Raw genomic sequence first — 26,952 nt, 5'->3', positions numbered from 1 at the left:
ATAGTTTAGGTTTTTCTTTTTTTAACACAGTTTAAATGAATTCATAACAAAAACTACATATCTATACTTATAAAAAGGCTTATAGTAATGAATTCAAATATGTAAGATACTGGAAAATACTCCTATATCAAATATACAAATTATCATTTTGCTTATCACACAAAGTACTCCCAAATAGCCAACTCCCCTAAAAGTGAATCATTTGGATTTGTGATTGGAAAATGTTAAGAAGCCTCTTTTTTCAAGTAATTTAATCTATTTCCCCCTAACAATTCACATAAATTCGAGTTTATAAGTCTTTGTTGCTTGAGCTTGAGGCTTTCATAAACTGGAAAGCACTATATGAAAACTAGCATTTACTTAAGAGGAAATACTTTTTAAAAAATCTAGTGATCAATGATGTTAAAATTATCTTTTATTTCATCTGAAAAGGTCTGCTTTTTGTAAAATTTGCAATACCTTGAAAGATATAGGCTTTGGAACCAAGCAAAAACAATACCACAACATTTTCTCATTAAGTTAGCCCAGTAACTTCTAATTCTGTATCAGAGGAAATAATTGTCAGAATATATCCTCCTCCCACAATTCCTTCCAACCTACAAGGTGAATTTTTTGATAACATAATTTGATTTACAGGAAAGAGTTAACCATTCCATGTTTCCATGGAACTGATGTCTGCAGTTTTGACAACACCAGGCACAGACTAATTCCAATAATGCCATTGCTGACCTTTCTAACTCAATCCACATTTGTTATAAAAACAATTATCATTCAGAACTTTGCAAGCTCCACGTCAGCAGGAGGTGCGATTGGTGTGGAAGCTACGTGATGAATGCCTGAGGGAAAGAGTGCCTCATGTCACTCAAAGATGACCCCTTCCTACTGCTTCAGGAGCAACAGTGACAGGCTCTCATCAAGTTCATAACTGGAAAGGTGTGTAAAGGCATATGGATTGCACATTCCAGCAACAGTGTTTTCATGTGAAGGTATTCATTTAACTCTCTGTAACAGCATAGACAAAAATGGCAAATGCTTCCTGGCATTTATATAAAGTATCCTAGCATTAAGGCATTTGTATCTACCTGGGAATGCTATTAGTTTGCAAAGACTGCAAACCCTGTATTCTACTCTCTCTGAAACACAATTGCGAAAATCATAAAGATCAAAGAAGTAAACTATTAGATCTGTTTAATATTCACATTTAAAAACTAAAACAGAAAACCAATTATTACTATACATTTTAGAAACACATAAAACTGAATTTTTTTTCAATAGCCTATACAGAGGAAATAAAAGTAACAATATTTCAATATTTCAATTTACCTTCCTAGACTGTAAGCTTTTCCTTTTATCGTAATCAGCCTGTCAGCACACCACCTGGAATATAGTAGGAGTTCAAGAAACAATAAAAACACTGATTGCGCATTTTATTTATACAAGGAAGAATGTTTTCCTGGTCATCTTGGTATTAAGGAAATGACAGAAAATGTATATAAATGGGCCACTTTATTCTCCATAGGAAAGCTAATATCAAGCTAGAAAACTCTTAACTTTGAAAAGACCCTTCCTAAGGAGCTGCCAGTAAAAATTCTAAAATCTTTTATATTCCCAATATTTCTACGGATTACATATGTGGAAAGCTGCATCTTAACAGCTCAGAAATCTTATTCCAGCCTTTATTTACATTTGTAATAAAGGCCTTGCTGGGCTTTTAAAAAAAGCCAGATCTATTGAACTACAGATATGAAATCTAGCAAAATACAAGAAAGAATAGCATAACTCAGTCTTGCGTTCAGTTGCTGGAACTCTGAGCCATTTACAACTAAAAGCCAGGACTCAAAAAGCCTATGAATTTTATTTATTAATATTTCCATTTCCCCTACCTCTAAGCAATCTGAAGCAATTATTATATTTTCTAAAATAAAACTTAGGCAATACTATTAGAAAAAAGAAGTTTCTCACTGAAGGTTTAAATTTCATATACATTTGTTTAAATTCATGGACGTATATTGCTATTGTTAACTAGGACACAGAACACAGTAATCTGCTTGCTAAGTGGCACTTTTGAATAAATGCAAAACTACAATGACAACTTACTAAAATAGGCAGGGACCTCAATGGCATTTTTTAGTGTTTAATACTTCTTACCATCATGAGTTGTAGAAGTTGGCAGATAGAACAGTTATGAAACATTAATTCTAATTGCAACTAGATGAATATTCCTTAAGAACATTTAATTTAGAAAACTACTTTTCTTAGCAGTGCAAAACCCTAACTCATGCTGTTGGTTATTTTATTAACTTGGAATTATTGCCAACAGGAGCAATTACTCTCTTGCTTAAATAATTTGTTATAACTAAAAAAAAAGGAGGTAAGAATTCGAAAAGAAGCAACATTTATTAAGTGCTACTAAGGTGACAGGCTAAGAAGTCTGGCACAGATAATACCTGGTGTTATTTCCATTTGACAAGTAAGAAAGCAGAAGCTCAGAAACGAACCTGTCTTATAATTTAGTTAATCAGAAGTTAGACACAACTGTGCCGGTTAGATGTCAAAACTATGTTTTTAAGTTTGTATTAGTTAACCTAGTAAACGTTATTCTCAATGCCTTCACAAGTGAAGTAAAGGGGCTATTGTTCAGAATAAAAATGTTCTCATTCATCATGTTGGGAAACACTTTACTGACTCTTTCTGAGCATTTTAAAGTTCCTTAGATAGTTTCTGCTACATCATGGTTTCTCTGATACTCTTTAGGATTAAGTATGTATTACCGAGACTTTTAGGGTTTCACATTTGAAGGCTAACTAGAAACAATATTTCTTACAGTGTGTATAAAAACTTAGTAGGAAAATAAAAAAACTTTGATTTTTATTCAGCGCTGATATACTAATGTAGCAGTTTTCAGTTTAGATTATAACGCAGTAATAAAACACTCAGAATTTGTATCTTGTTAAAAGATCTATTTCCAAGATAAAACTAAAGTGTGCTTCTTTAGCAGATTAATTGCTGTGAGATCATCACTTTAGTTACATAAAAGCTAAATGGAAGTTTTAATGATTCTTTTCCAGCTGTACCACAATGTAACTTATTCCCACTAGGAAAGCAACTCTAATTTCAAAAGTGGTTATTATCCATACCCTTTCTTTTAGTTTTACTATAAACTACTGTTAGGGAAAAAACCTGCAAATTGAAATGTAAATTCATACTACACATTAAGATTTTAGATAATCTCAAATCTATTACTTAGTTACCACTTATATCTTAATATTTGGCAAAACTTACTATGTAGCAGTATGTTTTTGCTTACAGAACAGTGGTTACATGGAATAGAAATAAACTTTGTACATGAACTGTTAAAGTAGATCAAGGGATCAAACTGTCAAACTTGGCACATTCACTGCCTTTAAAAACCAAGAGAGTGTTATTATTGTAAATTTTAGAAATGTTTATTTTACAAACACACAAAACTAAAATGAGTATTTTAGTCCAACAGCCTACAGAGAATAAACGGGAGCTACATGCGTATAGTTGCACATTTGCATTAATATCCTTGCCATGATTCTAAGACTTTAAATCCCTGGAAGAGAGGACAGAACATTTTGATTTCAAAAAATATTTAAATTAAGATGTTTTACAGGTACAACATAAATAAATATCACTTTCAGATCAAGAAATAATAAAGATTAAGGAAAGCAGTGCATACCAAATGAAACTCTTTTTACTTTTGAGTCAAATTCTACAACATGGAAAAAGACAGAAGCCTACATTATAGGTTTGCAGAAGTTCTTTAAGTGCTTTTGAAAGTTAGCAAAGCTACAAATTCTGTCAATAAATAAATTAATATTTGTTTATAAGCTATGAAGTGTATAAGAAAAGACAAAGCAAGCTAAGTATGTTAGAAAGTTGACTCATATTTTTTGGCACCATCATGAAAACTCTGTGACTGAACGGCACATCATTTCCAATGTCACCAATAAGGCTTCAGTGTGCACTCCAGGACACACTTTTAAATTATCAGGCAGTTCCTTCAGAATATTTGGGAGCATCTGCAATGTCTTTATATTTCTGGCATACAAATCCAATAACCAGTCAGTATGAGCACTGGTGGTTTCTTTATAATTCTTACAAGCCACAAGCAGCTCATTTAGGTGAGTTAACCCTTTGAAAGCTAAGAGGAACTCCGAAGATAAATCAAAAATTGAACAAAAATTTAGCAACATTCTACTAAGTAAAAATGAGCCAAATTCAAGTTGCTGGTGGTAAAAGTGTTTTTCTGCTTGGGCATGAAAGTTCTCCACTGTATCTTCTATTTTTGTAATAGCAAATAGTTCTTCTTTGATTTGAGATGATACCACATAATCCAAAGGCAATTCTCCCTTAGAGTTCCTCTGCTGTAAAAGCACTGGGCCTGTGAAAAAGAAAATGCACAATGTCAAAACATTTTTATTTTGGCAGCTGAACAGTTGTTTTCTCTATTTCTCCAAAGCACCCAGGTCTCTGTTTACAATCATATTTTGTACAAATTCATGTTGACAAAATTAACTGGCCATACATATTGACTGCCTAATAAAGGTACACCTAAAACCCCAGAATTCTAGTTAATGCCTAATTAGGTTTGCCTAAAAACACAAGCCTTAGTTCAATGAATACTGTAATTACAAATTTTAAAAAAGTATATCAAACTTCATAAATTGTCATGCGGAAATAAGAATTTCAGTGTTCCCAGAAGATATTAACAAAATATGTTCTTCCTCATTATGTATACAAGTCTTAAATGTATCTTATTATTTCACCAAGGGGAAAGAAGTACTACCTCCTTCCATTGCTAACAGGTGACTACAACAGAACAGAGTATAAAACCATGCACAGACACAGATCACACTCTTCATTAACCTTCGCTTATGTTCAATTTTTAGTATATGTAACTGATTTACAAAAAATTAAATGTTACCTGCTCTGAGTCAAAAGTTAGATTTCATCTTTCTGTCCTAGCTAAACCTAATTTATATACAGAGCAAACACTGAAGAGTTTATCCCCTAGGTAGTAAAGGATAATATAGGAGGGGCAAAACAACAATGACTCAGTATGTTAGTACTCTGTCAAGTCCTGTCATTATTTATGTACTCTGCCATAAAGATGTTATAAAAGATCTAAGATTTTTTGTACTAGAAGACATAATCAGAAGATCCTACTATACAACATAAGAGATACTGTCTGAAAACACATCATAGGTGCAAAAATTCCTAATGATGAAGCTGATGCAACATATGTAAAGGCCTAGTTTATAAAATATATTTAATATAAAAAGGTCAATGACTGATAATATGTAATTTAATTTTATGGGAAAAAATAAAATTCTAAAACTAGATCTCTTTTCATTGTATTTCAAAAAGTTGTACCAAGTGACTCCTCTTACAAAAACAAACAAACAAACAAAAAAAAACAAATTATAGACAAGATACCGAAAGTAAACAAAAGTTTTAGAGACATAAATAACCTTCCGAATCACTTCTTTCAAGACTGAGTAACTCACAAAGAAGAATGATATAGTTACTATAATAATGCTGTTAAATGTTAAATGATTTGATAGGTCCAAACAGAATATGACTAAGGCAAAGCTTAAGCTGTACAGTTGCCAAAGGACCTCTAAATTCAACTGCAAGTAGGTTTCTTCTTTTACGACAATGAATAGTACGTGGGTGAGTCACCCACGTACTGTTCTTCAACAAGAGCCCTGGAAAATTCACTTTGGTCAGTATAATCCCACTCTCTAAAGAGTTGGACTTAATACAGCAATGTCTCTTATACTGCTTAGATCATTTGAAGCAAGGCCAAATATAGGCTTCAAATGTCACTACATGACTGAGTAGAAAAAACACAGGAGACAGAACGTTATGGTTTAGTAAACATATAATATGAAAAAAAGTAGAAGAACTGAAAAATATATTGATTATGAAATGGTGTCAGGAAAACAGACACACTAAGGCCTTTAGGGGGCAGGAGAAGACTATAAATAACCAAAATGCTTCTGCTACCAAGCTATACAACCTTTCACATATGTATCTACATGGGGGGGTGGGGGAGGGCTAAAGAAAATTTGCATTTTATTTTCATGCAGAATGAAACAGCTTTAATTACAGGAGAAAATAATTTTAAATTTCCAGTTAAAATCAGGACAAATAAAAGTAACAGGAAATATACACAAATTTTTATTTCTGCGTTATAAACTAGTCATCACTTTCCCTTTGTTTCTCTTCTAAAACACAAATCAGTTATCAGCAAAATTTAACATAAAATTTATATTATTCAGTTCACATGTAAGAAGAATGTCACTGAAGAGGGGAGTAGGGTTGCTTTCTAAAATAACGAGATCAAAAATCAGAAAAAGCAGCAGAGAAATATTAAGTTCAAGTTATCTCCATCACAAAACCCCTGCACAACAGTTACCACCATTTGAAAAAAATCTTTCCACTATAACTTGATTGACTGCAAAACGTGAATGGAGATGTTCTAGGATATCTTTCTTTTTGTAGTCTATAAAGAAATGACTCATTTAAAAAAAAAAAAAGGATTAATCGAGTTAACAGTTACATAGAAGAAATGAAACAAGAATGGAAAACCCAAGTAACCACAATGGAACACCTACATTCATTTATTAATAAGCTTTCAGAAATGGCTGGTTCACAAAAACATTACACACTTTAAGAGGATTAATATTTAAAACCAACCCACTCAATTCAAAATACACTCTCATACACAAACCTAAATAGGCTTTATAATTAATGAAAATGAACAAATAAATATTTACATATTATGGAAAGGTATCCCTATTAAATAAAATGCTTTCATTCTAGGAGACTTTAATCTTTTTCACTAATATGGAATAAGGGCGTTTTTCCTTACAGACCTTAAACATAAAATGCTATCTACCTCTGAGGGAATTCATCAAAAAACTGGATAATTTATCAAAACCCGTTTAGCATAAATGCACTCACCCCCATGCTGTAGTAGCAGCTTGCCAATTTCTACATGTCCGTTTGACAGTGCATCATGCAAAGGAGTCACCCCGTCCACTTGAGTGAGCAGATCTACCTCTGGACAACGTTGCAAAATTTCCTGGACACACACTGTGTTGCCATAGTTACAGGCTTCATGCAAAGGCGTCCAGCCAGCATTGTCTAAATTAGAAATCAAGCAAGTTTTAAAATAGCAAAAGTAGGACTTCTGGCAGTAAAGTACTGATATTCTACTTCCTTTATCAGTGTGACTTTCTAGGTGCTTCATATAGAAATAGCATGTTCTGATAGAAATGCCTAAGGTCATATTTCTAATCGTAAGAAAAATAAATTAAAACAATTTTAAAATAATGATTTTGAGATCCATCAAAAATGGACAAAAAATGTTTCTGTGCTATTAGTTACAAGTCAATATATGATGATTTCCTGGTTTTGTAACTGGTAATATTTTAAAGATATGTTAGGTAAATATACTTAAATGATTTTTCTTAATGTTGACATAACACTAATACCACAAACACTAAGACACTGGATCAGACTACAAAAATACATAACTTACCTTTAACATTGATGTCTATTCCTGGCAAAGAGAGAAGAAGAATCAATTTCTCCACTTGGTTATTTATGCAAGCTCTATGGAGGGCTGTTTCTCCTGCCATAAAAAATTAATAGATTATTCCAGAGAAGACAAGATATCAACTAAAGAAAATAATCAAAGGGCATGAACTAGGAGATCTGGCCACAAGCCAGAAAATTATTTATTGAGTTTTCCTTTTGACTGGTTTAAACATCTCTTGCATTAAAAAAAAAAAAAAAAAAAAGAAAAAAGAAAAAGAGGGGGAGGGATACCCACCAATCCATAGAGCTTCTGTTCTATCAGCAATTCAGCAATGAAATTCTACTGCAAAAGGTTTAATACAGGCATTGTCTCCCCCTAGTTCAAGGTTTAAAGCTTCAATCCGGCTATAAAAGCCCCAAATGATCAGAGAACACCAAAAATACTGGGTTTTGAAGCAATAAAAGTTTAGAGTGCAATTGCCCTCTCTTAAATTTATTCATGAACCTACGTTAAATGTATGGCTCTTTTTTATACAGCATTTATAGCTTAATTCAAATGAATGTTTCTGGCTAAGCACGAGTGCCTCTACACACTCAAGTATAATTCAGAACTTCAAATCCATTAACAGATGGTTTGCTGCTTCTCAATAGGCTGTCTGGCTTGGCTACAGCAGCACAGAGAAGGAGAAATGGGGGAATCTTAATATAAACACACACACACACACACACATGGGGGAAAAATGTAGTACCATTTAAAGCTGAATAAGAGTGACAAATGAAATGGTAAAGTTTTTTCTAGGAGGGATGCAATTAGTGCCTGTTGGCTAAAAGAGTCTATATCCATCTCTGTTGTAACCAAGATTAATAAGATGTAAGTGATAATTTGATGTAAAGGGAATTTAAAAAACCTTACAATAAGCAATTGCTTGGAAAACAAATGAAATACTGAATCAAACCCTTTCTTGCTATAACATACTAAGTAGCACATTTTTACAGTGTTCAATTTTATAGATTATCTTTGTAACTTCTACCAAAACATTTCTTTTACATGCAGGGAAAGGCTTTTGAAGTTTTTTCTCTACTGTTTCTCAGTTCTCTTCCTCCCTCCCAGTTCCCTCTGCTGTTCAGACTAAAGTCATTCATATTCATTTTACTTTCTGACACAATAAACAAAGAAAAAGGACACTGTTCATGTAGTTAATACCAGAGTTCCACTTTAATACATTTTTCACATTTTGAGCTAAACGGGCAGCTATTGCAAATTCATCAAATGCAATTATGAACTTTTATCATGTGGAGAGATTATAGGAGCCTCACTCCTTCTGTTTACATTGGTGTCCTAATGATAATTTGTATATTAAAAGTGCAATACAGCTCATTAACAAGAGACTCCGCAACTTCCTTTGGTCAGGTATAGACTTGTGGAAGGTAACTTCTATTTGTGAATTAAGAAGTTAAGAAGCAAAAGAGGCACGAAGTGAATTATTACTGCACTATTCTTGTTACTCCATCCTTTAGGTACTTAGGTTCCAGTATAGTTAGAACCAAAAGCCAAACACATTTCATAGTCTGGGCTCAATGCCTGGGAGAAAAGAGTCCATATGCTTAACACAGCTATGTAACATAGCCTACTCCTCATGCTTTGTTCACAAAATGTCTAGGACTGAAAGAGATGAAGACTGAATTATACTTTCAAATCAAAAGACTGTAATCCCAAGCTGCACAGGTTGAGGTGGAATAGAAAAGTAAGGCGGGCAAGTCTGGAATGAGCTCAATATGAGCTAGTATCTGGAGAGGAGGGGGATAAAGAAAGGGGGGAAATGTTCTATTACACTGAATATTAAATAATCATATTCTCTGCGTACATGACAGTTCAAAAAAAAAAAACAAAAACCCTAATATACCATTGAAGAAGGTATTTTCTGGAACTTGTCAAGTTCAAGGATTCATTGGGGCCAGTGTGTAAAACTTGCAAATATTGACCACAACCATGAGAAGTTCTTAGCATAAATTAACTTAGATACTTGCAATACCTTTCAGATTAGTCTTGTGAAAATTCATCTTTGTAACTAAAGAGGGACAATTCTCCTTGGAACATGATAATTCTCCTTCTGACTTCTTTTTCAATCTTTTTAACGATGAACATTTAGCAAGGTTCAGCTCTCTGAAAATAAAGTAAGAAAAAAATGAAAGCTTGTTTTTCACCAAGGCATGGCAGTGTACATTACATAGTGAGTACTTTTTAAAATCTAGCCTCCTGTTCATTTAAACCCCCTATTCACTCAAATCTTTACTGCTTACTTTTTATATTTATTCCAAATGTGCTGACACAAATTTTTATGCATTCATTTTTATTAACCTTGTACCCCCAATTGCTCACTGAAAAGTTTATGAATATGGAATGTCATGCAGAGGAAGAGCCCAAGTAAACTACATTTGGCAAAGATAAAAAAGCAAAATGCTAAGCTCCAAATGCAGGCTCCTGCTCCCCATTCTTATTTTCATATTCTGATCCTATTCTTCCTAAAAACATGTTAAGGTTTTCTGAATTTTTTACAGCATACTTTTAGAAAGGTTTTGCATGTGGGGGAAGCTAATGCAACAATTCAGAGTATCTTAAATGCGTATGCATTCTGAAATCCAATCCTTATTATATACAAATAGTGATTTAAAACATGGGCAAAAATACTGTGAAAGAATCTGAAAAACAGTTGTATTTCTTTTGAAAAGCACTTGATCTTAACACAAAGAAAACAGGTATCTTGAATTAAAGCAATAATGTTGATCATATGTATTTTTTTAAATAAGTCTCAAACTCAGTTTTCTGCTACTCAGTATAATTCAGACAATGTAAGTATAAAATTTAAGGAATATCTCCAAAAAAGGGCTATACTTAAAAAAAAAAAAAAAAAAGTTGATATATAAGCATCACTTACGGTAACTCTGGCAGCCCTTCAACTTGTTTCTGTTTCACACCGTTCAGCATTAATAAGGCTCTCTGAGATTCAAGGCAAGGCCGCTGTCCTATTTTCTTTGGTATCTGCGTCTTTCCAGTCCCATGCACACCAGTCTTCCCCAAAGCTGGCAAATAGGAATATACCTGTTGCAAAATAGTATTATATTGCTTTCTCAACTATAAAGACCTGGAAAGCAGTCAAAAGAAATTACCTGATTCATTTCACCATTACAATCAGTTATATTTTCTTGGTTTTATCACCATTGTTATCCTTTCTCATCTGAACATGCTAGAACTATAAGAAAGTTTGTAGTTCCAGGTCGTTAACATGACAGATACAAAAAGAAAAGTATCTTCTTGAAAATAATTATTTTTTCAAATTCACTTTTGATACTCTTTCAGCAAAGTTCTCATTTAGATTAGTCTAATGCCCAACTTGTTATGGTTCATTTGCATACTTTAAATATTTATGGTTTATGTACAACCTGTATTTTGTCATTTCCATTTTGGTAATGCCTTCCTTCGACAGAAAACAAGTCTGGAATGAGTGGACTAAGAAGAGCAAAAGTTGTTAAGGACAAAAGATTGCTGCAAAACAGTATTTGCCCAATCCGACTAATAAACAAGCATATTTCTCATTTGTTGAAGAAAATGCTGAAGATAGTAGATAGTAATCAAAGATGGCCAAGATAAAACTGGAAAACTTTGAGTCACATGCAGTTTACATATGTATATATAAAGATAAAAACATATAACCTTTGGCATCATTTACAAATTTTGCTTTTTAAATACCATTAAATACTACATAAAAATTTTCTGAATCTAAATCTTTTCAAAATAATTATCTTATGTGCTACGGCAAATGATTAGGAAACAAAGTTTCTGCATTGTTTTTCTGATATCAAGCCTTAACTACTCTCAAGTAATTAAAATTTCTATCACTAATTACACTTCATTTTGGGTACTGAAAAATAACCAGTCTTACATAGATTTGAAAGATTACAAAGATTTACATAAATTTGAAAGATTTAAGGTTAACAATTTCTGTCCAACTATTAGAAATCACAAAACACATTTAAAGTTGAATTTATGAACTCACTTCTTGGCAATTAGAAGAATAGAGTGGTCTTACCATTTTCTGAAGAGAGAGTGGCTCAGAAGAAACACTGATGGAACTCTGTAAACACAACTTTTTAAAGACTGCCTCTGCAACAAACATTTGAAGCCAGGAGGAGGAAAAGGAACAAATGAAAATCTCTAATTCCTGTGAAGAAAAGTCTGGACAAAACAAAAGAAGTAAATACAGTTACCGCTATACCCTATAAAAGTTCTGTCTATAGAATATTTTCTGCATGGGTTTTTATTTATTCAAATGATTATTCTTATACCAGTAGGATTCAGCCCCATAATTTTCAACCCCCATAAGGGTTAATACTCTTATTCTTTGCCTTTTAAGAAAAAAAAATTTTTTGGCACATATTCTCATATTTGAAACAATCATTTCTTTTTATTTTAAATAGAAATCTTGAAATTAGATACATACACACATGAATCAATAGATAATATATGAATAAATAGGTATGGGGTTTTAATTACTGTATCTTTTTAATTTTTTAAATTAAAAATTTTTTTTTTAATTAACATATAATACATTATTAGCCCCAGGGGTACAGGTCCGTGTATTACTTTATTTTCTGATTAATGTTAAAGATCTTTTCCCACAAAGGGTTGTGCCTTTTACCAACAAATACTAATTTTTTTTTAATGGACACATATGTTATTTAATTTGAGCTGACAGGAAGAAAGAAATCAGACCCTCTCCCCCGACAACATCCATGAATCCTATCACTGCAGAGGAGGAATAAATGTACAGGAAAGGAAAATTTAAGACAAGAGAATGTGTAAGGACTTCCTTAGAAGTTTATACCCACTCTACTACAGGAATTAAGGGGAGGGAACTAAAATTTTAAATAACAAAACCCAAAGAACACCAAGAGCCTAAATCTCTTCTCCCAAAAACCTCAAGTTCTGCATATACGAAAGAACTGAGAGTAATGAAAAACTGGAATGACTATTTGTCACGTAAAATAATCTATTTGCTGTTATGAACTCTCCATTGATACTCTCTGCATAAGTAACAGAATGGATGATAAAGTGGACCATAAAGAATAAATAAGACCAATCAATAAGACACTACAAGAGCTAAAACTAAAACAGACAGCAGAAAAAAGTTGTGATGTTATACAGCACAGCAGATTCACTACTAGAGGGAAGAAAAATTTTTTCCTCTGTCCTCCTAGGTTCTTTTGGCTGGTCTATTAATTAAACTGATATAAGACAGATTAATAGGAGAAAAGCAAATTTAATTCCTTTCATATGGGAGCCTTACAGACATGAAAGGTTCAAAGACAGGTAAGTGAAGTTTATATGCCCTCCTGAGTTAAGGAGAATGAGAGTTGGGGTGTGGGGCTTCAAAGGAAAGGAAGACAATTTTTAGGAAGATGAGAAAAGCAAATGTTTGGTTAACAAGTATTTGACATGCTATGTAAAATACAATGAAACACAGAGAGTAATCTGAACAAACAGGCTCTGCCAAACTTGACCTAGCTTACCACATCTATCTTACACATTTTGTAGTTATCTCTGGTGATGGCTCTCTTCCTGGACCAGTCCATCTAAATTCTTTTAGGCAGTTTAGGGAATAACAAAGAGTCCTTCCCGAGTCTTAAGATCCTTGATTGTCTTCAGCTCAAAATAACCCACATGCTAACATGGCACATTCTGGGGTGGCATATTCTGCTTCATTTCTGCCTTTGGAACTTCCCAAGAAGTTTCACATTGTAGAATTTGAGCTGGTAGATTGCTCCATCTCATTGAACCAGTATCTTAGCCCTGAGAAAGGGTCAGCTCAATTAAAAGAGCTGTGTCTCTTTTCAGGATGTAGTGATGCTGGTGGGCTCCCAAAGGTAGGTTCACATTGCATAAAATATCAGGAATTTACTAAGAGTTATTTCTATGGAAGCAAAAGAATAGCAAATGCTAATGGTTGGGGCAGACTATAATCTAAATCTCTAAGTTCTGAAGGCAGCCAGTCAGGATTTGTACATGTCTAGCTCGAAACATCTTCAGGTATAATAAGGGCAGGCAATGTTAATCTGAAAGATTTTCATGGTTTGCAGTTTCACGGTCTCTGGTGAGTTTTCTGAGGCACCACACAGCAACAGGCATAAAGACAGTCCATGCATAAGCTGCTGTGGTAATTTCTCTAGTTGCCCAGCTTTTGCTTGCACAGCTTCTGGAAGAGGGGAGTTTCAGTTCTCAGAGTTTCCAAGTCAGAAAGGTGGAAGAAAATTTAGAAGTGTCAGTTTGAACAGTTATAGCCAAATAATGGAGGCACTAGAAGAATTCAGGATCTACTCCAGTTTATGGGCAGAAAACAAGACCTCAAAAACGATGAACAGCAATAGAATTTGATATCCATAAACATGTATAGTACTGAAACAATTTTTCTCTCTACAGTCCCCTCCATTTAATCAATTTCAACCACAGTAAGACTAAGTCATTTGAAAATTAAGTTCAGTTTCAGTAAACTTGGCCTGATTATTTACATAAGTGCAGCAAGAATAGTTACTGATCATATAGGCTCTTCTAAATCTGCTTTGTTGGAACTTTTCATAATGAATCTTAAACTTTTTTTAAGTTTTGTGTATTTTTTTTTTTTAGTAATCTCTACACCCAGTGTGGGGCTTGAACTCATTACCCCTAGATCAAGAGCTGTATGAACTACCAACTGAGCCAAAAAGGCACCCCTCAGACTGAATTTTCAGAAGATCTTGAGAATAGGAAGCCAAGTCAAGGTTCTTTCATCAGATTTTGTCTGTTATACCTACAGATGGGGATAAACTCCTCTTTTCTTGAGGTCTCCCAAACATCCAGATTTCTGAGCCTGCCAGCAAGTGACCTTGTTTACCTGGTAAGGCTGCTGGGACCCTGAAAGCAAGGTACCAGGCTGTTTTTCCAAGGGGATTTAATGGCTCCATGAAGTCAGCTTTAGTTCCTTAAAGCTGTCTGGTCATATCTGATTCTATGCACATTCTCAAATATGACATTTCAGCAAAAGTTTTGGCAATACAATCACTGTTTCCAATTGTGTCCTGTTTTAAGGAGAACAGACTCTTATTGAACTTATGCAAATAGCTATACTGCCATGAAAATAAGAATGCTGAGAAGCTTCTGACTTCCAGAGAGATCAGGTAGGGAGGAAAGTACACACTTCATCTTTGTTTACAAAGGATAGTATACTTTACCAATTTGTTGTAAAGTTTCCTTAAAAGTTTACCCAGTAAAGTTGCAAACAAAGTCATAAAAATTATCATTCTCAGTAGTTCATTCAGTCTCATAAAATTAATTCTGGTTGATCTTAATCTTTGCAGTTTTATGAAGCTATGTTTCTTCATCGGAGTTGTGCAAATTCTTACCCAGTTAAATGTTATGATCTTAAAATGATCAGAAACATGTATTCTAGAGTATTTGTCAGGGTCATCTCCATGAATCTCTTGGAGGATGAAATGTATTCGCAAAGGCAACAGAGAAGAGCAATAACACTCTGTAAACAACAGACTTAAAAGTGGCTGTGGTTAAGGGTCTGTTAAGAGTTCATTACAATTCAATTAACAAGAAAATTTGGTTACTTCTGTGGCATACTCCTCAAAATGATAGCTAGAATTACAAGTGATAACACACACCAGGGCGTATCAGATATCTGGGAATTTTCTATTATTTTTGGAACACTTACATACACCTATATAAATACAACATAAAGAAGGCTTAGGTATTACTTCTTATTTGACAATATTTCCCCATGTGATTAAACCTAATTAGTTTAAATCACTCATTTGACAAGGAGAGAGAACAGACCTTTTATAATATTCCAGACATCCTCTGCAAAATCCCAAGTAAAAAAAGACGTCATTTAGAATTTGATTTGGGGAAGTTTGTCAAGAATATCAAAAAATTTTACAACACCTGGTCAAACAGGATCATAAGCCACTGTGAAATAATTTCACAAAAGTGACAAAAACTTTGCACTCAAATATAGAAATTTAGCTGGGGAAAAAAAACAAAACAAAAAACAAAACCTTAGCTCTTAAGAGAAGACTATTTTCTTACATAATCAAAGATTTGACAAAGACAACATAAGAAATTATTTTGATAATACAGTGAATCTTTGTTTTCTAGGCAGATTATTTTAAAGGTGAAGAAAAACCTTTTACATTATCAAAAGCAAACAGATCTTCCATGAAAACAATGTCCTTTTAGCATATTTAAGAATCAATGAAACAAGATGGGATTGGGAGGGAGACAAACCATAAGTGACTCTTAATCTCACAAAACAAACTGAGGGTTGCTGGGGGGAGGGGGGTTGGGAGAAGGGAGGTGGGGTTATGGACATTGGGGAGGGTATGTGCTTTGGTGAGTGCTGTGAAGTGTGTAAACCTGGCGATTCATAGACCTGTACCCCTGGGAATAAAAATATATGTTTATAAAAAATAAAAAATTAAAAAAAATACTTTTAGTATTACTTAAAGATAAAGTACATTATTGATATCAAAGATTATTTAAGGGGCACCTGGGTGGCTCAGTGGGTTAAGCCTCTGCCTTTAGCTCAGGTCATGATCTCAGGGTCCTGGGATGGAGCCCCGCATCTGGCTCTCTGCTCAGCAGTGAGCCTGTTTCCCCCTCTCTCTCTGTCTGCCTCTGCCTACTTGTGATCTCTCTCTGTCAAATAAATAAATAAAATCTTAAAAAAACAAAAAGATTATTTAAAAAAATGACAATGAATACTTTTAATTTTAGCCAATTTGAGCACACAAGGTAAAATTCTTTCTCCTTCACATTATGAAACAATGAAGACAAAACTATTTGTTTCGGGGTTTGAAACATGGCGGACGACGGGGACCAGCAACAAACCACCAACACCGTAGAAGAGCCCCTGGATCTCATCAGGCTCAGCCTAGATGAGTGAATTTATGTGAAAATGAGAAATGACAGAGAGCTTCGAGGCAGATTACATGCTTATGATCAGCATTTAAATATGATATTGGGAGATATGGAAGAAACTGTGACTACTATAGAAATTGATGAGGAAACATACGAAGAGATATATAAATCAACAAAACGGAATATTCCGATGCTTTTTGTCCGGGGAGATGGTGTTGTACTAGTTGCCCCTCCATTAAGAGTTGGCTGAAACAAAGAATTTATCGTGTCTGGAATATAGGAGTTTTTGTATAATTGCCTCTTTAAACGTAGAAGACATTCAAAAGAGAAACCTGCGTAAATTTTGATATTAAGAAGTGACCAAGGATTCTTCCACTCCTGAAATGAGTTGATTTACAGATAACTCAAACATTCTTACACTAACGGGCATTTTAATGTTTTTTTTCCAATGCTTTCAATAAATGTGATCGCCAAGATGCAGAACTCTTTTTTCAGGAATTAATTTGTTCTGTTGTTTTCTCAGACAATTTCTGGGTTTGTTTTTCTTTTAAATTAAACTTGATGTTTCCTTTTTTGATACATTAAAAAAAAACAAAACCCTATTTGTTTCTTCCTTACCAAAAACACATCTCCATACCTCTTACCTTCTTTTAGTAAAAAATTCAACTTACTTTCCTTGAATGCAGTTATTTCCCCTATTATTTCCAATAGTTTTTGATTACATATATTAATTATAATTCTTAACTCTCAGAATATTTAATTTCTAGTAAAACTTAGGAAATAGACAATTGTGGTATTACCAACAAATTTTGAATACATTCTACAATCTCTGGAAGTATACTGTTCCTCTTAGTAAATGTGTCAAAGAGACAAAAGACAAGTTCCCTAACACACCAAATATCTTTAGTTCCTCTGTAAAAGGAAACCAGAAGTGGAAAAACCTTTAAGCAGGTTTTTATGTTTTTATGTTTCACTATTTCATCAATTTAGAAATGATGTAGGTATTCAATGATGAATTTCTATCATTTAACTTGACTTAGTAAAACTCTAAGGGTTTAAGAAGTTACATTAGACAAAGCCAGGCATCAACCAACCTATTTTTCTTGCTCACAACTTTTTTTAAAAAGATAATGTGAGAGGAGTCAAGATGGCGGAGAAGTAGCAAGCTGAGACTGCTTCAGCTAGCCGTAGATCAGCTAGATAGCTTATCTAAAGATTGCAAACACCTGAAAATCCATCGGCAGATCGAAGAGAAGAAGAACAGCAATTCTGGAAACAGAAAAACAACCACTTTCTGAAAGGTAGGACCGGCGGAGAAGTGAATCCAAAGCGACGGGAAGATAGACCCCGGGGGGAGGGGCCGGCTCCCGGCAAGCGGCGGAGCAACCGCGCACAAAATCAGGACTTTTAAAAGTCTGTTCCGCTGAGGGACATCGCTCCAGAGGCTAAACCGGGGCGAAGCCCACGCGGGGTCAGCGTGGCCTCAGGTCCCGCAGGGTCACAGAAGGATCGGGGGTGTCTGAGTGTCGCAGAGCTTGCGGGTATTGGAACGGGAAAGCCGGCTACAGAGACAGAGCCGACAGTAAGCTCGCAGCTCCGTGTTACCTTGAACCGGTCGCAGGCTCGGTGAGCTCGGAGCGTGGCCGGAGGTCAGGCAGACGGGAGTAACTGGGCGCTGTTCTCTGAGGGCGCACTGAGGAGTGGGGCCCTGGGCTCTCGGCTCCTCCGGGCCGGAGACCAGGAGGCCGCCATTTGTATTCCCGTCCTCTGGAACTCTACGGAAAGCGCTCAGGGAACAAAAGCTCCTGAAAGCAAACCCGAGCGGATTACTCACCCCGGCCCCGGGTAAGGGCGGTGTAATTCCGCCTGGGGCAAAGACACTTGAGAATCACTACAACAGGCCCCTCCCCCAGAAGATCAACAAGAAATCCAGCCGAGACCAAGTTCACCTACCAAGGAGTGCGGTTTCAATACCAAGGAGAGCAGCAGAATTCCAGAGGAGGAGAAAGCCAAGCACGGAACTCATGGCTTTTTTCCTGTGATTTTTTTTAGTCTTGCAGTTAATTTAATTTTTTCTTTTTCATTTTTTTTTTTTCTCGCCTTCGGGTAAAATTTTTTTTTTTTTAACTGTTACCTTTTTCTTTTTTAACGATTTTTTACTAGTTTATCTAATATATATATTTTTTCTTTTTTACATTTTTCTTAGGTGTTTTCTTTTTTAAAAAATTCTTTTCTTTTCTTTTTTTTTTTTTCTTTTCTTTTTGTTTTTTTTTTTCTTTCTTCCTTTTTGAACCTCTTTTTATCCCCTTTCTCCCCACTCACGATTTTGGATCTCTTCTAATTTGGTTAAAGCATATTTTCCTGGGGTTGTTGCCACCCTTTTAGTATTTTACTTGCCCCTTCATTTACACTTATCTGGACAAAATGACAAGACATAAAAATTCAACACAAAAAAAAGAACAAGAGGCAGTACCGAAGGCTAGGGACCTAATCAATACAGACATCGGTAATATGTCAGATCTAGAGTTCAGAATGACAATTCTCAAGGTTCTAGCCGGGCTCGAAAAAGGCATGGAAGATATTAGAGAAACCCTCTCGAGAGATATAAAAGCCCTTTCTGGAGAAATAAAAGAACTAAAATCTAACCAAGGTGAAATCAAAAAAGCGATTAATGAGGTGCAATCAAAAATGGAGGCTCTAACTGCTAGGATAAATGAGGCAGAAGAAAGAATTAGTGATATAGAAGACCAAATGACAGAGAATAAAGAAGCTGAGCAAAAGAGGGACAAACAGCTACTGGAACACGAGGGGAGAATTCGAGAGATAAGTGACACCATAAGACGAAACAACATTAGAATAATTGGGATTCCAGAAGAAGAAGAAAATGAGAGGGGAGCAGAAGGTATACTGGAGAGAATTATTGGGGAGAATTTCCCCAATATGGCAAAGGGAACAAGCATCAAAATTCAGGAGGTTCAGAGAACGCCCCTCAAAATCAATAAGAATAGGCCCACACCCCCTCACCTAATAGTAAAATTTACAAGTCTCAATGACAAAGAGAAAATCCTGAAAGCAGCCCGGGAAAAGAAGTCTGTAACATACAATGGTAAAAATATTAGATTGGCAGCTGACTTATCCACAGAGACCTGGCAGGCCAGAAAGAGCTGGCATGATATTTTCAGAGCACTAAACGAGAAAAACATGCAGCCAAGAATACTATATCCAGCTAGGCTATCATTGAAAATAGAAGGAGAGATTAAAAGCTTCCAGGACAAACAACAACTGAAAGAATTTGCAAATACCAAACCAGCTCTACAGGAAATATTGAAAGGGGTCCTCTAAGCAAAGAGAGAGCCTACAAGTGGTAGATCAGAAAGGAACAGAGACCATATACAGTAACAGTCACCTTACAGGCAATACAATGGCACTAAATTCATATCTCTCAATACTTACCCTGAATGTGAATGGGCTAAATGCCCCTGTCAAAAGACACAGGGTATCAGAATGGATAAAAAAACAAAACCCATCTATATGTTGCCTCCAAGAAACTCATTTTAAGCCCGAAGACACCTCCAGATTTAAAGTGAGGGGGTGGAAAAGAATTTACCATGCTAATGGACATCAGAAGAAAGCAGGAGTGGCAATCCTTATATCAGATCAATTAGATTTTAAGCCAAAGACTATAATAAGAGATGAGGAAGGACACTATATCATACTCAAAGGGTCTGTCCAACAAGAAGATTTAACAATTTTAAATATCTATGCCCCTAATGTGGGAGCAGCCAACTATATAAACCAATTAATAACAAAATCAAAGAAACACATCAACAATAATACAATAATAGTAGGGGACTTTAACACTCCCCTCACTGAAATAGACAGGTCATCCAAGCAAAAGATCAGCAAGGAAATAAAGGCCTTAAACGACACACTGGACCAGATGGACATGACAGATATATTCAGAGCATTTCATCCCAAAGCAACAGAATACACATTCTTCTCTAGTGCACATGGAACATTCTCCAAAATAGATCACATCCTCGGTCCTAAATCAGGACTCAACCGGTATCAAAAGATTGGGATCATTCCCTGCATATTTTCAGACCACAATGCTCTAAAGCTAGAACTCAACCACAAAAGGAAGTTTGGAAAGAACCCAAATACATGGAGACTAAACAGTATCCTTCTAAAGAATGAATGGGTCAACCGGGAAATTAAAGAAGAATTGAAAAAAATCATGGAAACAAATGATAATGAAAATACAACGGTTCAAAATCTGTGGGACACAACAAAGGCAGTCCTGAGAGGAAAATATATAGCGGTACAAACCTTTCTCAAGAAACAAGAAAGGTCTCAGGTACACAACCTAACCCTACACCTAAAGGAGCTGGAGAAAGAACAAGAAAGAAACCCTAAGCCCAGCAGGAGAAGACAAATCATAAAGATCAGAGCAGAAATCAATGAAATAGAAACCAAAAAAATAATAGAACAAATCAACGAAACTAGGAGCTGGTTCTTTGAAAGAATTAATAAAATTGATAAACCCCTGGCCCGACTTATCAAAAAGAAAAGAGAAAGGACCCAAATAAATAAAATCATGAATGAAAGAGGAGAGATCACAACTAACACCAAAGAAATACAAACTATTATAAGAACATACTATGAGCAACTCTATGGCAATAAATTTGACAATCTGGAAGAAATGGATGCATTCCTAGAAACATATAAACTACCACAACTGAACCAGGAAGAAATAGAAAGCCTGAACAGACCCATAACCAGTAAGGAGATTGAAACAGTCATTAAAAATCTCCAAACAAACAAAAGCCCAGGGCCAGACGGCTTCCCGGGGGAATTCTACCAAACATTTAAAGAAGAACTAATTCCTATTCTCCTGAAACTGTTCCAAAAAATAGAAATGGAAGGAAAACTTCCAAACTCATTTTATGAAGCCAGCATCACCTTGATCCCAAAACCAGACAAGGATCCCACCAAAAAAGAGAGCTATAGACCGATATCCTTGATGAACACAGATGCGAAAATACTCAACAAAATACTAGCCAATAGGATTCAACAGTACATTAAAAAGATTATTCACCACGACCAAGTGGGATTTATTCCAGGGCTGCAAGGTTGGTTCAACATCCGCAAATCAGTCAATGTGATACAACACATCAATAAAAGAAAGAACAAGAACCATATGATACTCTCAATAGATGCTGAAAAAGCATTTGACAAAGTACAACATCCCTTCCTGATCAAAACTCTTCAAAGTGTAGGGATAGAGGGCACATACCTCAATATCATCAAAGCCATCTATGAAAAACCCACCGCAAATATCATTCTCAATGGAGAAAAACTGAAAGCTTTTCCGCTAAGGTCAGGAACACGGCAGGGATGTCCATTATCACCACTGCTATTCAACATCGTACTAGAGGTCCTAGCCTCAGCAATCAGACAACAAAAGGAAATTAAAGGCATCCAAATCGGCAAAGAAGAAGTCAAATTATCACTCTTCGCAGATGATATGATACTATATGTGGAAAACCCAAAAGACTCCACTCCAAAACTGCTAGAACTTATACAGGAATTCAGTAAAGTGTCAGGATATAAAATCAATGCACAGAAATCAGTTGCATTTCTCTACATCAACAGCAAGACAGAAGAAAGAGATATTAAGGAGTCAATCCCATTTACAATTGCATCCAAAACCATAAGATACCTAGGAATAAACCTAACCAAAGAGACACAGAATCTATACTCAGAAAACTATAAAGTACTCATGAAAGAAATTGAGGAAGACACAAAGAAATGGAAAAATATTCCATGCTCCTGGATTGGAAGAATAAATATTGTGAAAATGTCTATGCTACCTAAAGCAATCTACACATTTAATGCAATTCCTATCAAAGTACCATCCATCTTTTTCAAAGAAATGGAACAAATAATGCTAAAATTTATATGGAACCAGAAAAGACCTCGAATAGCCAAAGGGATATTGAAAAAGAAAGCCAACGTTGGTGGCATCACAATTCCGGACTTCAAGCTCTATTACAAAGCTGTCATCATCAAGACAGCATGGTACTGGCACAAAAACAGACACATAGATCAATGGAACAGAATAGAGAGCCCAGAAATAGACCCTCAACTCTATGGTCAACTAATCTTCGACAAAGCAGGAAAGAATGTCCAATGGAAAAAAGACAGCCTCTTCAATAAATGGTGCTGGGAAAATTGGACAGCCACATGCAGAAAAATGAAATTGGACCATTTCCTTACACCACACACAAAAATAGACTCAAAATGGATGAAGGACCTCAATGTACGAAAGGAATCCATCAAAATCCTTGAGGAGAACACGGGCAGCAACCTCTTCGACCTCTGCCGCAGCAACATCTTCCTAGGAACAACGCAAAAGGCAAGGGAAGCAAGGGAAAAAATGAACTACTGGGATTTCATCAAGATCAAAAGCTTTTGCACAGCAAAGGAAACAGTTAACAAAATCAAAAGACAACTGACAGAATGGGAGAAGATATTTGCAAACGACATATCAGATAAAGGACTAGTGTCCAGAATCTATAAAGAACTTAGCAAACTCAACACCCAAAGAACAAATAATCCAATCAAGAAATGGGCAGAGGACATGAACAGACATTTCTGCAAAGAAGACATCCAGATGGCGAACAGACACATGAAAAAGTGCTCCATATCACTCGGCATCAGGGAAATACAAATCAAAACCACAATGAGATATCACCTCACACCAGTCAGAATGGCTAAAATCAACAAGTCAGGAAATGACAGATGCTGGCGAGGATGCGGAGAAAGGGGAACCCTCCTACACTGTTGGTGGGAATGCAAGCTGGTGCAGCCACTCTGGAAAACAGCATGGAGGTTCCTCAAAATGTTGAAAATAGAACTGCCCTATGACCCAGCAATTGCACTATTGGGTATTTACCCTAAAGATACAAATGTAGTGATCCAAAGGGGCACGTGCACCCGAATGTTTATAGCAGCAATGTCCACAATAGCCAAACTATGGAAAGAACCTAGATGTCCATCAACAGATGAATGGATCAAGAAGATGTGGTATATATACACAATGGAATACTATGCAGCCATCAAAAGAAATGAAATCTTGCCATTTGCAACAACATGGATGGAACTAGAGCGTATCATGCTTAGCGAAATAAGTCAAGCAGAGAAAGACAACTATCATATGATCTCCCTGATATGAGGAAGTGGTGATACAACATGGAGGCTTAAGTGGGTAGAAGAAGAATAAATGAAACAAGATGGGATTGGGAGGGAGACAAACCATAAGTGACTCTTAATCTCACAAAACAAACTGAGGGTTGCCGGGGGGAGGGGGTTTGGGAGAAGGGGTTGGGATTATGGACATTGGGGAGGGCATGTGATTTGGTGAGTGCTGTGAAGTGTGTAAACCTGGTGATTCACAGACCTGTACCCCTGGGGATAAAAATATATGTTTATAAAAAATTAAAAAAAAAATAAAAAAATTTAAAAAAAAAAAAAAAAAAAGATAATGTGAACTTATTTCACTAATAAAGTCAGGTAGAGTAAAAATTATATGTCTGCATTATATTCAATGTTGGCAATTTTAAAGACATGTTTATTGTAATTAAACCAGTGAACTTAAACTAGCTTTAATACTAAATACTTTCCCAGATTATGTGGACTTTAAAGGCATTTGCATTAGTCTGATGTATTTCTGAGAATTTTAAGATTATTTAATGTAGAGTTCTTTTTATAATTTTAGCAATACTATCCAGAGGTAGAATAATATTACACATCTACCTACCCACCCTGGCCCCCACACACCTGCAAACAGCCCTCACAGGTTTTAAATTTTTAGTCATGAGATAGGCATGATAATGTAAAGCTCATTAGTTTATAAAAGAGTAGCTGGATCCAAATTTTGTTTTGACAGTTGGAATAAGTTAAATTCACCTGCGCTCAGATGACTAAAACTCTTCAGTATTTATGGAGATGATATTTAAGATTTTTTATTAGCTTGATTTACAAATAGTTCTTTTGCTTATTCTTTCAGATAAAAAAAAAACTTCTCCCTAAAGTTTACATTTCAAAGAATGGATCTTAGTTCTTAGAGTATGTGGCTGTTGAAAATTCATATTGCAAACACACCAAGTATCCAAGTTTTCTCCAGAATGGAGATTTGGGGCATATATGCCTATGATTTGTCAGGAACGTAGGGTGAGTGCTATTCAAATTTTTCTTTCCTTTTCTTAAGTGCAGGACAATTCTATTTTTAATGTTCCGATGTTTTACCATATCTACCAGCATTTTAAGATTTATAGGGAAGATCTGGGGGCCGGTAATTTTTTCTAGGGCTTCATTTCTGGTTTTGCAAAGATCTGTAAGATATCATGGAAAAGATTTCCAACTAAGATAGAAACCTAAGGATTTCTGCATCTACAGTTTAAGGGTTTAGTGCAATATACCCTTGGTAAATTTTCTGTAATGTTTTAAAACTCAAAGTCCTTCTGATTGCACAATCCAACCTTGGACCAATTCATCTTAGGGGAAAAAGCCTCTATTGTTGCTTCTGTGAGACCCTGAACATTAGCCTTTAGGCCATCAGCTGATCATCTGTAAAAGGGTCTAAGAGATACTCTTACTCTGGTCCTGTTTCCTCAGAGAGAGGGATTTTTCCTAAGGGTTTTTCCTAAGATGGCTTGTCAGTTAACTACAGCACAACTATGGGTCTGGAGAATACTCTTTTGCAGCTAATCAAGGTCCACCCTAGTGGAGTTATGAATGGCTACTAATATTTCTGTTCACTAAATTTGGTAGGTCTTCTGAAAGTAGAGGTAAGAGGGCTTTATTATGTAAAAGATTTACTGGTGTTCATGGGTCATGAACATCCTCAAGGGACACTGCACAGGAAGGCCTGAAGCTAGCAGTGGATAGCCCCCCCCCTTTTTACAGACCCACTTTGAATTAGGAGGAATTTTAAGAAATTGCAAAGGAGGCCTACTGCTCCTAACAGGTGCTGCTGCTTAAATTTACTTCCTAGCCTCAGTACACTCTGAGCTTCCAGATGAGGCTGGAAAGCTGTAGGTAAATCTTTTAGTAGAAGGAAATACAGGTACCTGGGTGTTTAAGGAATTTTGGGGGAAGACAGGGCAATTTGGGAAGTTAAGAAATCTGCTGAGATGGGGCTAAAATTTAAGATGGGAAATTCATATGGGATGTGGACTTTAATTTTTGTTTGAATTTCTCTTCTTTAATCTTATTAAGGGAGTCCCTAAGGTTAGCTTTTATATTCTTGTGGATCTCTCTTTTAAAATCTGGTCTTTACACGGTACCAATAAGATGACTGTGTTTAAGACAAAAGCACTCTAAAATTTTTCCTTTTATATACAACCAATTGTATATTTTTGTATTACAAAGGATTTATTGCCTGTCCATTGACATGAGGGATCTTATACTAATCTTAATAGCAATTCAAACCCGTAAACCTTTTTGTGGAAAGATCCAGAAGCAACTTTCCATGCTTAGAATCAATCTTTACGGGGCATCTGGGTGGCTCAGTGGGTTGGGCCCCTGCCTTCAGCTCAGGTCATGATCTCAGGGTCTTGGGATCAAGCCCTGAGTTGGGCTCTCTGCTCAGCAGGGAGCCTGCTTCTCCCCTCTCTCTGCCTGCTTTTCTGCCTACTTGTGATCTCTCTGTCAAATAAATAAATAAAATCATTAAAAAAAAAAAAAAGAATCAATCTTTACCATGGACACAAGAGGCAAGGTACAGAAGATGCAACCCCCATGATCCAAGAAGATCATTCAGAGTCTACCTTGGTTGTTAAGAGTAAAAAAGGTATAGTGAAAACAGTGACTCCAGTCAGACATGCTAATCTGTGAAAATGGGCAGATGCTACTGGAATGGGACTTTCTAGCAGTACTAAAACAACACAGGTTGAGATGACCAAGGCCTCTTCTGGACTAGGGCCTCTCATGACAAACTCTCTGCACAGCTTGCACAGTCAGACAAAGGGAGTGCTACTTATGACTTCATGTCTTGGAACCCTAGTCTATTCAACTGGCCACCAATCACCATGCTGGTATGTGCACCTTCCAGCTGGCAGAAACGGATGGAATATTCTCACTTGAGTCAAGCTCTCAGGACATAGAAGAATACAAAAAGAAAACCTCATCCAGTTTCTCTTACATGTACACTAACTGAGATTTGGGTCTCTCAGAGCCAGAGTAGGGATGTTCATTTTGGGGAATTGCATGTTTTTTACCAAGTATCTCATGGCACAGAAATTGCCTTGAGGTTGGTGGGTGACCTAGTTTCAATCTAACCTGCTCTAGGGCAATTTATCCTAATATGGGAGTCCTGAGTTAGGCAGTGGGCACTCTAATAGCCTTTAAATGCTTGA

The 26,952-nt window shown here is 35.7% G+C and overlaps 1 protein-coding gene and 1 pseudogene across 2 annotated transcripts in view; one reads left to right on the top strand and one right to left on the bottom strand.

The window, feature by feature from the left end:
* Positions 1-3,307: 3,307 nt before the first annotated feature.
* Positions 3,308-26,952, bottom strand: part of SLF1 (SMC5-SMC6 complex localization factor 1) — an 87,259-nt gene continuing 63,614 nt past the window's right edge. Inside the window, exons 13-18 of one of the 2 annotated variants that reach the window (XM_059175472.1) lie at positions 11,664-11,809; positions 10,512-10,675; positions 9,609-9,739; positions 7,577-7,669; positions 6,997-7,179; positions 3,308-4,408 (exon numbers count right to left, since the gene is read on the bottom strand). In XM_059175472.1, the coding sequence (XP_059031455.1) occupies positions 3,927-4,408; positions 6,997-7,179; positions 7,577-7,669; positions 9,609-9,739; positions 10,512-10,675; positions 11,664-11,809 (1,199 nt within the window). In that variant the 3' untranslated portion in view covers positions 3,308-3,926. The remainder of the gene's footprint in view (positions 4,409-6,996; positions 7,180-7,576; positions 7,670-9,608; positions 9,740-10,511; positions 10,676-11,663; positions 11,810-26,952) is intronic. The other variant, XM_059175471.1, reaches the window with a different exon arrangement.
* LOC131832465 (U6 snRNA-associated Sm-like protein LSm3) lies at positions 16,473-16,949 on the top strand (annotated as a pseudogene).

The sequence above is a fragment of the Mustela lutreola genome, chromosome 5, assembly GCF_030435805.1.
Source record: "Mustela lutreola isolate mMusLut2 chromosome 5, mMusLut2.pri, whole genome shotgun sequence".
Classification (NCBI taxonomy): domain Eukaryota; kingdom Metazoa; phylum Chordata; class Mammalia; order Carnivora; family Mustelidae; genus Mustela; species Mustela lutreola.
Note: the sequence above shows the minus strand (reverse complement) of the source record. Positions and strands in the feature narration are given on the sequence as shown.